This window comes from Sciurus carolinensis, chromosome 2, assembly GCF_902686445.1.
Source record: "Sciurus carolinensis chromosome 2, mSciCar1.2, whole genome shotgun sequence".
NCBI classification, from domain to species: domain Eukaryota; kingdom Metazoa; phylum Chordata; class Mammalia; order Rodentia; family Sciuridae; genus Sciurus; species Sciurus carolinensis.
Genome location: NC_062214.1, coordinates 982,370 through 996,699, shown reverse-complemented (window position 1 = coordinate 996,699; position 14,330 = coordinate 982,370). Strand labels below are relative to the sequence as shown.

Genomic DNA, 14,330 nt, shown 5'->3' with positions numbered 1-14,330 from the left:
TGTGAGGACATGCACAGGTGTGCACAGGTGTGCTTGAGTGGATGTGTGTGTGCATGAGTGCATGTGTGATTTGGTGCATGCATGTGAGTGGGTGTGTGGATGTGAGTGCATGTGTGAGTGGGTGTGTGCATGTGTGTATGAGGATGCAAGAAGGTGTGTGCAAGTGTGCAAGTGGGTGGGTGCACATGTGCATATTTGTGTGCATGTGCATGTGAGTGGGTGTGTAGGTGTGAGCAGGTTTGCACATGTGATTCAGTGTGTGTGGGTGTGTGCATGTGGGCACATGTGTGACTGGGTATGTCCCCACATGTGCACCTGTGAGTTGGTGTGTGTGCGCGAGTAGGTGTGTGAAGGTGTTCACACATATGAGTGATTGAGTACACAGGAGCACCAGGTGGGTCTATGCACGTGTGTGCAAGTGTGGGTGTGTGAAGGTGTGCAAAAACATCAGTGGTTGTAAATAGGTGTGTAAATGAATGTACATGTGTGAGTGGGTATGTACACATGCAAATGAATGTGTGGGTGTGCACACACGTGCATGTGTGATTGGGTATAAGTGGTTTTATGCATATGTGCACATTCATGAGTGGTTGTGTACATGTATGTATGAGAGAATGTGTGGGTGTGTACACGGGTTAGTGGGTTTGTGTACATATGCATATGTGTGAGTGGGGTGTATGCATGTGTTAGCAGGTATGCACATGTGTGCTCATGTGTTAGTGTTGGTGTTTGAGTGTGTGCATGTGTGAATGGGTGTGTGCTCATGTGCATGTGTGAAGCATAAGTGTGAACAGGTGTGTAATAGTGGGTGTGTGAGTGTACATGCATTTTTAATGATTGTGGGTGTGTGAACGTGTACACAAGTGAACGGGTATGTGTGCATACATGGGCGAGTGGGTGCGTGGGGGTGTGCATACATGGGTGAGTGTTTTTGTATGTGGGAATGTTGTGTGTGTGTATGCACTTGTGTGTGTGAGTTGATGGAGTGCGTGCGTGTGGATGTGCTTGTGTGAGTGGGCCTATGTGCATGTGAGTGCACATATTGTGTGTGGATGTGGCTCTGGTCCAGGCTGTGTGGGATGGAGGAGGAAGATCTTAAGAAGGGGAGTCTCTCTTGGGCTCAGCTTGAGGTGCAGCCTGGTTGGGGTGCAGTTACTCCTCCACCCCACTGCAGGCCTGGTTGGCTTCCTAGGGGACCGAGCATTATGCTGGTTCCTGTGCTTGTAACAGACCTGAGCTTGGTTTACTGCCCTGTGGTCATCACCTAAATTCCTTAATGATTTTGGAATAAAGCCTTCATATTGCATTTTGTGCTGGGACTGCAAGTTCCATGAGCAGTCCTACCCCAGGAAACCCAGCAGGCAGGCATGCCTGTCATCTTTGGGAGGAAGGGTTATCAGGTGGGTCTCCACTGGGTGTTTGAACCACATGAGTTTTCCTGGTTAATGTGACTTGGGGAAGCTGGGGGCTAAGTGTGTGTGTGGGGGGCGGGGGGCCAGATGTTGCAAATAATACAGGAAGCCCAGTTCAGTTTGAATTTCAGACATGCAACAACGCAAACATTTTGGCATCAATATGTCCTGTGCAGTACTTGGGATTTATTTGATGTTTTAAAATCTCACCTCCCCAGCTGGGTGTAGCTGGGTGTAGTCAGTAGTTTCCAGGAGAGATTGGTCAGTAGGCACTACTGGGCCTAGAGACTGCTCACCTGTGCAGAATCACCTGCTCCTGGGTGGAGTGGGTTTTCTCCACAGGCAGAGAACCTTCCAGGCAGGCTTCTTCCAAGGCAGGGTTGCAGTTACCATGTGTAATGTGTGGAGAAGCAGGTCACGCTTCCAGATCAGCATCTAGCACGCAAGGGCAGCTGCTTCTGTCCATCTGGATGCTGATCTGGACCTCCATCCAAGGCCCAGTCCAAGGTCTCACCAATCAACGTCTGTTGGTCTCCATTTAATGAGTGATTTTGGATTAAAATGGGAATCAACAACAGGGCACAGATCTATATTTATTCTCAGCAAAATGAAAATTGCAAAGATTTACTTAGGGTCATTACGGAGGAAATTTAATCACAGCCTCATCCATAACATCCCATCGCGCAGAGGGATAACTGTGCTGCCACAGGGGGATTATGAGTGCCTCCCTGGAACACAGCCCCTGGCACAGCAGGTGCTCCCACGAGGCGAGAGGGGCCTCTGGGAGTCCCCAACAGGGTGTCTGGGCTCGCCCTGAGGACGTGCTTGGCTTATTAGAGACTTCTCCATTGAAGAAGCACAACGAGAGGAGAAAGCTGAGCCAAGATGTGAGGAGGAAGCAGGCAGGCACAGAGGTGCAGGCCTGTAATCCCATCGAGGGAGGCCGAGGCAGGAGGATCACAAGTTCAAGGCCAGCCTGGGGTACTTAGGCCCTAAGCAACTTAGTGAGACCTTGTTTCAAAGTAAAAAATAAAAAGGGCTGGGGATGTGGCTCAGTGGTCAAGTGCCCCTGGTTTCAATCCCTGGCAACAACAAAAACATTCCGAGTAGGGAAAAGTCCCCATCTTCCCACCTCACGGAGGTAGCCTGTGGCTTGGGGGTGCCTCTCTGGTGCCCCTGCATTTCCTGGGCTATGATTTTGGAGCACCTACTCATTTCCTTCCTTTCTCAACTGAACATGCATTTCCTATCCCTTCAGGAGATTTTCCATGACTGCTTTTTATTCTGTGGTTTCTGGGGGTCTTTAGTGCCCATTGCCAAGCACTGGGCAGCCCTGAGCTCACTGCCCTGACGTCCCCACCTCCTCCTAGGGTACCCTTGTGGCTTCTGCTTAGCATGCAGGCTCAGGCCTCCTGGCCAGGGTGGCGAGCTGGGCCCCACCGCAGGCTGAGCAAGCCAAGTCCCTCCTCCTGCCTAGTCTCCACCCGCCAGGTACGTCACTGCTGCCTCAGTCCAGAAGCAGCTGCAGGAACGTGGCACTCAGGGACAGAGGACCTTGCAGGGATCACACTGGGGCCTCCCTGTGTCTGCTCTGGGGTCCAGAGTTCCAGGCAGAGCCTCCTCAGAAACCTCAGCACAGATGGGTCAGGTCTTCCCAGCAAGATGAAGGCAGACTGGCCACTTCACTCTGCAACATGTCTGTGGTGTCACAGAAGCTCACGCCCATTACTGCTGCAGAAACCCTGGTGGCCCAGGGCCACATGTCTGCAGCAGCCACTGCAGCTGCTGGGTAACAATGCCAGCAGCACCGGCCCGTGGGCGTGAGGCATGAGGCAGGAGCCCCGGCTGCTCCCCACTGAGCAAGGAGGCCGCCAACCCCTCCGTTCACTGTGGCTCTATGGAAGCCACCGCTGAAACCTGCAGACGGGACAGCTCAGTGGTCACAGGCAGGGGAGGAGGGCGATGTTCTATAGTGTTCTGTGCCTAGGTGCATGGAACTGTGTCCCAGAAGGTGGACTTGGGTGTGTGTGAAGTGGACATCAGTAGACTTGACCTCACGAGTCCCAGAGGTGGATCTTGGTGGCACAGCCTGGAGAATGTCCTTGGCGCTGCTGGATTGTAAACTCAAGAGGGTTAGGATGGGGCTGGGTGGCTTCAGCAGGTCGGCCCTGGTGTACTTGAGGCCCTGGGTTTGACCCCAGCACTGGGGAAAAAAAAAAGAAGAAGTTAAATGATAAGTGTTTTGCACATTTTACCACAATAAAAAGATTAACAAAATTGTGTTGTGAAAGAAGGAGCTTCCTTGTGGGAGGGCCGTCTGTTGGACGTGCTTCTCCCTCAGCAGGAGTGGGGACCTGACCTCCTGTCCCTTCCTGACAGGAGCGCTCGCCGAGCCTGGGTCTGCCCGGGGGATGGCTGTGATTGCAGCCTGCAAGGGCAGCCAGAACGTCCTGCTCACTCCTCAGTTCTCCCTTTCCACGGAGCAGGGACAGGGGCCCAGGTCTCCTCGTGCAGGGTTTGCTGAGGACGCAGGCACACAGTGCTGGGGACAGAGCCCAGGACCCTGAGCCTCTCCCTGCCCAGGCACTGGCTGGCGGAGCTCAGGCAGCCTCTCCCTGGTGTGGGAGGGAGACTGCTGGGCAGGGCCTCTGACTTTGCATGGAAGGCTCTTTGTTCACACTGGGGAGACAGGGGGCAGGGCCAGCGGAAGGCCCAGTGCTCCCTTGACCTGCGCATTCAGCCAATCTGCAAGCCACAGTGAAGCTGCTTAGTGGGGTCAGTGTCCTTGAGAGTCCCTCCGCTTCCCTCATCAGCATCGCCGTGATAGATTTGACCACAAGGTCCCCACCAAGCCAGAGACAGTTCCATCAAAGAGCAGGTCTGGGGGAGCCATGTTCTCAAAAGCACCCTTTAAGCCAGCAGTAATAAGCAGGAAACCAGAGACCACCGGTCAACCCCTGCCCCCTCCCAGGCCTCATGTCCTGCCAGGCGGGCATCCCCTGCCTCTTATCCAGCACAGAAACTGGGACACTGGGCAGTGGGGAGGTGGCCAGGATGGGTGGAGGCACCTGGGGTGAGGAATTGAGACCCAGGAAATGACTGCAGCCCAGGGAATGACACCCCCCGCCCCGCAGAGTTCATCCTGATTGTGGCCAATTTGTCTGTCCTTGCTCCCTATAGTTGTACAACGAGGCTGTCCCCCTGCTGAGTGAATGCCACCTCTCTTGGGTCCCACCAGTGGTCCTGGCTCTGTCTCCTGATCTGCACAGAAACTTCCCACCTGCCTTCAGGAGCAGCCGTGTGGGCAGCAAGGTGCCCTGTGTGAACTCCAACGTTTGCTTTCAGCTGGACGCCCAATGCCTCTGGGCCTTTGGTCTTCAGGCACATTTCTGTGCTGTGTGGGAACAATGCACACGGTGGGGCCTCTGGGGCTGAGCAGACTGAGTTGGAATCAGAACTTTGCTGTTTGGAAGAATGAGCTTCCCTCTGAACCTCTAGCCCCAGCCACCCCCTTGGAAAACATGGTCAGTATAATCCTATGGCTCCTTGTCCCAGACCACAGTTCTCAGCTCCAGAAAGTTCTGGAAATGGAAGCTTTCAAAAGTGCATGTGTCAGCAAAACATGTCCTAGGTCAGCAGAGTCTCACTCCCTTTGGGCTTCAGGTTTCGGGAAGGCCTGTGAGGGGGCTTGGGCAGTGCCGCAGCCCCAGGGCACATGCCCCAGCATGAGGATCCTGTCCCCAGGGGTTCCACAGCATCTCCTCCTACAAATGCCAAGTGAGAAGTCAGCTGCTCGGCCAGGACCACCCAGGGTCAGCTCCCTGGCCGGTTCTGTCCTTGCTCAGATTTCACCACAGGACAGGAAGCTTGAGGCTGGCTGTGGCGGCCAGGCTGTGAGCCGTCCTCCTCTGCTCTTCCAGGGTGGCTCCCGAGGCAGCTGCTCTGCCATGATCTCGTTCCCTCCCGGCCGGTCCCTGAGGCTGCCTGCCAGGGGACCGTCGAAGCTGGGACAGGCTGAGCCATGGCTGCCCTCAGGGACAGAGTCGAGGCCTGGGAGGACTCGGGGGTCTTCACTTCCTTTTGTCCATGCGATCCACTGAAGCTAAGCCATGGTGACCTGCCAGGGCCCAGGGCTCAGCTGCATCTGGCCCTCCTGCCTGATAGTCCCTAGAAGGCTCTGCAGCCTCGGGCTTCCCCTCCCACCCTGGGCTCCTTTCCCATGCAACACCATGGACAGAGGTCAAATGCGCCCCTGAGCAAGGAACTGACTGACAAGTGAGATGGGGAGGAGCTGGGTGGAGGAGCTGGCCAGCAGGAGGCCTGGGGGTGCTGGCCTGGCAGAAGCCCTGTCAGCTGCCCTGCTGGCTCTACCTTCAGTTTTCTACCAGGCTCCAGGAGCAACCGGCTGGGCAATCTGCTCTTTGTGTTTCCAGGACTTTCCCTTGGTCTGAAAGACTTGTGTCCCAGATAACTGGGGCGCTGGCTCCCCACATAACCTCAGTAAAACATGCCCAGACTGGGCAGAGGGGAAGGAGGCACAGGGCCACTCAGAGCCAGGCGAGGAGACCAGAGGAGTTAGCGGTCCTCGTGGGATGGGAACAATCTGCTCAGAACCAGGGCCCAGAATCCAGGGGCTGCATGGGGAGAAGCCTGGGTGCAGTAGCAGGTGCGCCAGCCAGGCAAGGACACACCACAGGGAACACACACGCACACGCAACACATGCACACACATGCACACCACACAGCAGCACGTTCAGGTAACATGGGGCAGAGAGAAAGTGGGTGCCCCATGCCCCAGCTCTGTGCATGTCCCCTAACGGGTACAAGGCTGCTGCAGATGGCTGGCCAGTGCTGCCTTTGCAGACCAGCCAGGCCCCCCTGGAGCTGGTGCAATCCACACCGCAGCTGGGGCAGCGACCAGGGCTCGAGATCCCATGGTATGTGTGGGGCATTTTAAGGAGCACATGTTGATGGTCAGGGGACGGGGCTGCCGACGGGGAGGGGTTGTGACAGAAACTTTTCTTCCCAAAGAGGCTGCAGGGGGGGCACTGGGAGTGGGAGGAGGGGAGAAGGGGAGGCAGGCAGTGGCTCCCTCCAGCAGAACCTGCATGCCCTCGGTGCCCTGGAAGTTACTACGGCGGATCAGCAGGACGGACCACGCTGCATGAATCTGCTCTTTCTGCACATCTGCTGACTCAGCCCAGAGGGCAGATCCCAGGGTGGAAGAAGAGGGTTATTTTTGAGTTTCAGCAGCAGGTGAAAGGCATTTACTTTGGAAACCCAGCTTCTCTAACATCAAATAAACATCTTCCCATCCATCCTGGATGTTTGAACAAAAGTTCCAACCTCACTGTGTTTGGTGCCGAGGGCTTCACAGGCCCTTGAGGTTGGGACAGATCTGTGAGGGGCAGCACTTCCACACAGGGCCCTTCTGCCAGAGCTGGCCTCAGCGGCCCTGGGCACCAGCCGGCTCCCAGGAGGTCTGAACCTGGGTGCCGAAGCTCCTGGGTACTTCCATCAGGGTCCCCTTCCAGTGTGTCACTGTCACGGTGTCTTGGCCTGCAGAGTCCTGGCTCCCGCCCACCATGCCAGTCCTACCTTTGGGCTGCAGCTTGCTGCAGGGTCCTGGCTCCCGCCCACCATGCCAGTCCTGCCTTTGGGCTGCAGCTTGCTGCAGGGTCCTGGCTCCTGCCTACCATGCCAGTCCTGCCTTTGGGCTGCAGCTTGCTGCCTGAGGTCAGCTCTGACCCTTGTCAGACGGTGGCAGCAGGCTTGTGGCCCCAGGTGTTTGCTGGAGCCGTGGTTTGTGCACATGTGTGAAGCTCAGAGCCCAGCTGTTCCCAGGGCTGTTGTGATGTCAGTATCATCTGAAATCAGAAGACTGGAAGTGCCAAGGGGCGGGCACGCGGCTCCAGACACCACCAGCAGCGGCAGCAAACACTGGCACAAGGATGCGTCCTGTCAGATGCCCGTGGCCTCTGGGAGCATCCTGTGCGCTGCAGTCAAATACCAAGACTGGCTGAAGCCTCATCAGGACAGACAGGGCTGTCCACTTGGAACTGGGGTCTGGCCTCACGTCAGGCTGAATCAGGGGTTTCTGGGAGGGAGACTGACTGTGGGTTCATTGCATGGACACAGTGGGACTGGAGGCAGACCCAGGGTGGTCGGGAAGAGTCTGGACGTTCTCTGAAGCACCTGAATGTCCTGTGAATCCCCTAAGCCAAAGTCTGCTCCCATCCCTGGTGGCCCAGGGTGAGCAGGTCTGCCAGGTGGCCTGAGTGTCGTGGGGAACAGAGGCCACTGGCGGGTCCACACGCGGCTGGCTGTGCCTTCTGGAAACGCAGACTGCAGCTACCTGAGCCAGGAGGCACCTTGTCTTTCTGTTCGAGCCATGGACACAAACCAGGGAGAGAGGAAGCAGGCGATATGGCCTCTGCAGAGGCTCCCTTCCACACAGGCTCCTCACCAGCCTGACCCTCCTTTACAAGAGATTCAAGAACACATCTGAGAGCAAAAGCAGCCTCTCTAATTACAGGAGCACACACACCTTGCCACTTGGACCCAGAAAGGATCGCATCAACCTCTTTTTACCCTGGGAAATGCCAGCTTGGGAGGTCTCTTTCCTCACCACTTGACCCTCGTGCACTTAGTGGCGATCCAGGCTTTGCCCCTCCAGGGTTAAATTTGTAACTGTGTTTTAACTTTCCAGTTTTATGAAACAGACTCTCACTAGTGTTTTGGAACACAGTGGCCAGGACCACAAGTCCAAAGAGGCAATTGTTGGAGAAATGATTTAATACACAGCAAATCCCTCTATCTCCATCCCTTCAAATGGGATGCCCAAAGAGATTAAAGACTAAAAACATATCACAAACAAATTTACATTATAAAATTGCTATAATCATTCTCTGCTGGATTAACCAGGGCTTAGGGGCTGCTGCTCAGGGTCCTGCTCCAGGTCCTTTTCAATAGCTGATGAGAAGCCAGGGTGGCTTTGGGGCCAGGAGGATGTTTGTGTGTTCCGCCCACCCTTTTAGGAAAGCAGCATTTGTCGGTTAATGTTCCCGGCCTGGAAGGAAACAAACGGGCCTCTTTGCTGGGCCCTGTCTGTACTGGATGCGCTTCAGCTTGATCACCAGGTAAAAGGTTCCCCAGTGGCCCTGGCGACACCTGCACAAGTGAGAGGGAAGAGCTCTTCTTTGGGATGAAACAGGAGAGGAAGCAGCCGGAGTCCAGCCTGCTGGTAGGAGGGTGCTGGGGAACTCTGGGGCCAACCCCAGGCTGCAGGGGTCAGGGCCAGGCCAGGGTAGCTCTGCCCGTTTGAAGCTTGATGCTTGTGCCTGCAAGCCAGGCATGTTCTTAACGAGAGAACAAAGGCCATGGGGCCAGGCACCTCCACACCCGGGAGCTACAGGTGCAGGAGCATCCTGAGCAGGTGGCAAAGGTGGCAGGCTGTTGCACTGAGCACAGGGCCCCAGACACCAGAGGAGGAGTGTGCGGCAGCCTGGGTGTGTATGAGGAAGGAGGAGAGGGGAGGCCAGGAGCCTCCACACTGTCTTCTGACCTGCATGGGACTCTCCACCTGGCACGCAAGAGGGTGTCCTGGGGCGAGGAGGCAGGCCGGCAGCAGACACCACAGGACCTGGCTGGGTAATGTGACCCTTCTGCCCATAGAGGGACTCCTCCACTGGACTCAGGGAAGCTGGCCCCAAGCTCCTAGAGCCAGGCTTTGTCAAGGAACCATGCCCTGGAAAGACCAAGCCAGGAGCTCACGACCAGAGGTGAACCCTGGTCTGCAAAGTGCTGAGGCCTTCACCTGTGTGGTTAGCAGGGGCAGGTGGCCCTGCTCCAAGACTACCCCTCCCCAGGGTGGGGAGGACCCAGGGTGGTCACCATGCATGTGCCTTTGATGATGGAGGAGGGGATCCACCCTAACCCAGCGGCTCCCAGGCGCATTGGTTAGCCAACGAGAGGCCGAGAGGCTGGAGGGCCTGGGGAACCTGCATGCTGGCGGAGGCTCGGACCCCACCTCTCTAGGCAGAAGGATGGTGGTGGCTCTTCCTGCTGCCTGCCCCAGCCCACCTGCACTTTGGAGGAAGACTGTGCCTGTGTGCCTAGCTCTAGAGTTTACTGCTGGTGTCAGTGAACATTTCTGGTTACTATTAGGCAAAGAGGCAAAGGAACAGTCACTTCAGGTGTTTTGCACACAGCACAGACGGGGGGCCGTGCTAACCATGTGTGGCGACTGAGCACTGGATTCGTGGCTGGTCCAGGCAGAGGTGGGTTTTGCACACAGGACTGCAGTTTGAAGATTTGGTACCAAAAAAAGTAAAAGATCTCACTGATCATTTATAAACATGGATTACAAGTGGACATGGTAATATTTTGGATATGTTGGGGTGAATAAAAGTAATCAATAAAGCTAATCTCACCTGCTTCTGTTTACTTTTTTATGTGGCCATTAGGAAACAGCCTACTTGGTTCTGTGTGGGACGTGCTGATTCAAAGGGCTGGTGAAATAGCGCAGTCCTGGGGACACTGGCCCCCCTAAGAAGCACCTACACCTGAACTCTGCAGAGGGCTGGCTCAGCTCCCCCTAATAAGAGAAGCCCCCCCCCCCGCCCCTTAGCACCTCACCCAGAGCTGGAGAAGCCTGCCCTGGCGTGGTTCTGCACCTGTGTGGAGCTCTTTTCAGGTTCTCCACGCACCTGCCGGAGGAGCACAACCCTTGGGAGAGAAGACAACCAGAGCTCCACCTTGGCTACTTCAGAAGAGCTGCAGGCTGGCACGCAGGCCATAGGGTGGTCTCAGGAGGGGAAGTTGGGTCTGCAAACCTGGGGTGTCTACTTTGGTAGACTGGATTGCTTCCTTAGTCGCCACTGTTGAAAAAGCTACTTAATCTCAATATGAAAAACTACATTCCACTCAACCCCCATGAGAGACTTGCTGATGTTTTAGAGAAAAACAGACAGCTTGGTAATAAAAGCTATTGAAATTTAATTTGAACCTTCATTCAAGCTAAGTTATCAAAGAAATTTTTTACTAGTGAAATGATTCTTTTTAAAACTTGTTTTCATCCAACAGGGGAAGATTTTCCTTCACCATTTTCTTATTTCATGTACTAGCTAACAAGTAGTGCTGTGGATCAGAGGCTATTTGGGACCGAGAAGCAGCTGTCCTTGACACAATTGTCTGAAAATTGAAATTATGAATTCAGTCACAGATGGACACTATTCTATATGATATTAAAATTTAATCATTAGTTTTTTGTAAAATAAGTTTATTTCGGATACTTTATTCTGATGGTATTCATGATGTACTACACATCTCTGTCTTAACTGAAATACTTAAATTACAACATGTAAGTAATTTACAAAGTTGATGTCAGATGGCTTTCAAACGACCCCACAATTAAATAACCTAGTTTTCCTGCCTTGACTTACTAAAGGGGATCTGGAATAGTCTAACACTAAGCTTTTTGGATGTGCAAAACTGTAAATTGAACTATTGAGGGAAAAGATGTAGAAGAAATAAAAATGGAAATTAGTAGGAGCCAGTGTCAGCATATGTCTTGATGAATACGACTTACACTTCATTTTGCAAATACAAAAAAGCCTTTTAAAATGTATTAATTAGAGTTAAGCGCCTGGGACAGAGGGCCTCTGCATAGTAGCATAGCATTAACGAAGGGGAAATCCAATTGCCGGCTCTGCAGAAGGCGTTGGGTGCTGCGTGTGGGGCTGCCTGGCGGGCGTGCGCTGCCCCTTGAACCAAGGACAGTGGCAGAATTCAGAGCTGCTTACCAACTTTGAGAGACAGACCCCATCACTGCTCATGGCCATGGGGTCTCAGGGACCCGCCAGATTACTCACCCGTTGTAGCCAGGCCTCCTCCCTCCACCCTTGGAAACGTGCGGGAGTTGGTAGGGAGGGGACTTTGTTGGTCCTGGGGCTAGATTCGGGTCCTGTGCTGACTGACCCGCGCAGGCTGTGAGGACCCGGCTCCATCACGCAGTCCTAGGTAAAGGGCGCACCAAGGTCTCCATTCCACGGGGCGGAAAGCGGTGCCTGAGGGGTCCAGGCCTGTTTAGGGACGAATCCAAATCCGCGGACTTCCAAGAGGCCTTCGCTTCCTGTGCCTCTAGGCAGGCAAGAAAATAATCGAACAAACTCAGACTTGGAAAAGGCCGAAGAGTCGCCCGGGGTCCTGCTGCGCACTGCCAGCAGCTCCTTTGCAAACCGCGGTGGTGGAGTCTCAGAGCGCACGACGCTAATCATGGGGAGGGCTGGAGTCCTGGAACCCGCGCTGGCCGGGTGTGCCGAGAGACGCGCGTTCTTGGGAACGCGCCCAGAGGGAGCGCGTCCCTGCAGTGTGGCTGGAAGGGCCAACCAGGTGGTGGTCGAGCCTGGTTGTGGGGTATCGACCAGCCAAACCCCTCCGACGCTCGGTGCCTGCGCTCTGTGCCGGCGCCAGGCAAGACCCTGTCCTCGGTGGGACCAGTATCCACCCCCGCTGCGGACCTGTGACTCCTCCGCGTTGTTTTGGGAGGTACTGGCGGTGGCCGAAGGGGACCACGGTTAGTCATCCGCCACCTCCCGTCCCTAGACTCGATGGCCCCTGGCAATGGTCAGGGAGAGTGCCCAGCAGGAGCTGAGGATTCCCAGGCGTGGATTTCAGCGCCTGGTCTCCAGGTCTATCCGTGCCAGGACCAGCTTCGCGCTTTCCACGGCCCCAAACTGCTCGGCGCACACGGTCTGGGAGCGAGATCCGGCAGCCTTCTCCACTTGGGGTACAGCCACGAATCTCCAGTACTGGCAGGGTGAGAGTCGGGGGGCAACGTAAATGGGAAGACGGAGCGGAAGGGGTGCGGCCTCTTCACGGCTTCTCGTTACAGTGTTTGCAGAGTGCCGAGGGCGATCCCGAGAAGGCGGCGCACTTGTCGGGGCAGGGCCCCAGCGTGGCGCTCGCCGAGAAGGGATACACGGCGGCCTGGCCGAAGGGCGTCAGGGGCGCGGCGGCCACGGGCGCGGCCAGGCCCTGGCTTTGGTTGAGGTAGGCCACCAGGCGCCGCATCTCGTCCAGGGCCTGGGCCTGCATGAGGATGTAGTTCTTGGCGAGCAGCAGCGTGGCGATCTTGGAGAGCTTTCGCACCGACGGGCTGTGAGCATAGGGGATGACCGCGCGGAGCCCGTCCAGGGCGTCGTTCAGGTCGTGCATGCGCCGCCGCTCGCGCGCGTTGATGCTGAGTCGCAGCGAGCGCTGCTCCCTGGGCCGCCGCCGCACGTCCGCTGCGGCCCCTGGCCCGCGCCGCCGCCGCCGCTGCTCGAAGGCGTCGTCCTCGTCGCCACTCTGCTCACCGCTGCTCTCAGCCGCTGCGGCGGGGGCGCGGGGCGCGGGCACGGCGGGGAGGTCGCCGCCCGGACCTGGCGCGCCGTAGCCGCGGGCCGCCTCGGGGCCCCTCACCGCCCCGTAGGCGAGGCCTGCGGCCGCCGCGTAGCCGTGGCTCAGCGCCAGGTATGCGTCCCCTGACAGCGACTTGAGCTCGGCCATAGCCCGCCTGTACCGGCCGGCGCTACGTGATTCCCGGCCCCGTGAACCCCTCTGGCTGCCCGTCTGTTCCTGAGCCTTAGCGCCCGGCCTCTCCCGCCGGCCTCCGCCCCGCCACCGCTTCCTCCTCCTCCTCCTCCTCACCGCGGCGCGCCCGGCCAGCCCGGGGGCGGGCTCTGGTTCCAACTCGCCCCCGCCTCGGCTTTAAGCCGCGGAGGCGCAGGCTGGGACTTCGAGCCGTCCAATCAGAGGGGACCTGGTGGCTGCCTCTCCCAGAGCCCGACTCCACCAGCGACTCAGACGGCCAGGAGGGCGGGTAAGGGAGGCAGGATCCAGAAGCACTAACCTGCCTCTCAGCGACCCGGCCTCCTGGTGTCCCGGGGTTGGCCACCCCCAGACACTTACGTTTCATGTGGGCACCCTCATAAGTTCGCAGGAGCCACGAGAGCTGAGCGGTAGCGTTGTGTACAAGCGTGGGCCAGCGCCTATCCAGCCACTGCCCTCGCTGTATGGATCTTGGCTCTGGGAGTCTTGTCCCTCCATCCCGAATGGGCCTGAGCAGTGCGTTCCCAGGTGGTCAGTGACCAGGTTGATCAGCTGGGCTGTCAGCGATCTGTGAGCACGGGGCCCTTTCCCTGGCCAGCAGCCGCCCCACTGTCCCCCACAGGTGCCCAGTGCCTGCTGAGGTGATTCCCACATCCCCCAACATCAAGAAGTGATTCGAAGCAGGGATCAGAATTTATAGGATAAAACCCTTGCCTGAAGCCCCTTCTTTCAGTTGGTATTTCACGTGAGTTTCCCACATCTTGTCCTGTGCGGAAGTGAATTTTCTCTTTGCTAGGTGAGTAGAGGGGTTGATGGTGGAATTGGGGAGCAGAACAGCGAGAGCTGGTGAGGGGCCTGGGCTCCTGCTGTCACTCTTGGAGCTGACCATGGGCTGGGGGTCTTCTGTCCCTGGTCTGAGTCCCAGCCAAGAAGTCTTTGGGCCATTGCAGGTGGCCTCCCACCACGGTGCTGCCAGACACCTGCGGGGGTGACAGCTGAGTTCAGCATGCCCAATCCTGAAATTTCTCCCACTAGCTCGGAATGGGTCTGGAGCTGAATGGGTCCCTGGACACAGCTTCCCTCAGGGTGAGGAGTCTCTAGAGCCAAAAATCTTTCCCAAGGGAGTGGAGGTGGGGGCCCATGCCTGACTGTCAGGAGTTTCTGTGTGATTGAAAACCCTATGAGGATTTCAACCTGGGCAGGATAGAAGAACTGGGTGTCCCCTCCCCTCTTAGGAGAGCGTGTGGAGCTGGGTGCTTGTGTCCACCCCTGCTGGCAGACCTTCCTCTGTGTTTATCAACAAACCCCAAGTGTGGAGAGTGCCTG

The 14,330-nt window shown here is 56.5% G+C and overlaps 1 protein-coding gene across 1 annotated transcript; it reads right to left on the bottom strand.

The window, feature by feature from the left end:
• Positions 1-2,468: 2,468 nt before the first annotated feature.
• On the bottom strand, positions 2,469-13,084 carry Bhlhe23 (basic helix-loop-helix family member e23). Its single transcript, XM_047541068.1, has 2 exons — positions 11,285-13,084; positions 2,469-3,615 (listed from the first exon to the last, which is right to left on the bottom strand). Exon 1 carries the CDS (start codon positions 12,960-12,962, stop codon positions 12,288-12,290), a length of 675 nt encoding a protein of 224 aa, XP_047397024.1. The 5' UTR covers positions 12,963-13,084; the 3' UTR covers positions 2,469-3,615; positions 11,285-12,287.
• Between the last annotated feature and the right edge of the window lie 1,246 nt (positions 13,085-14,330).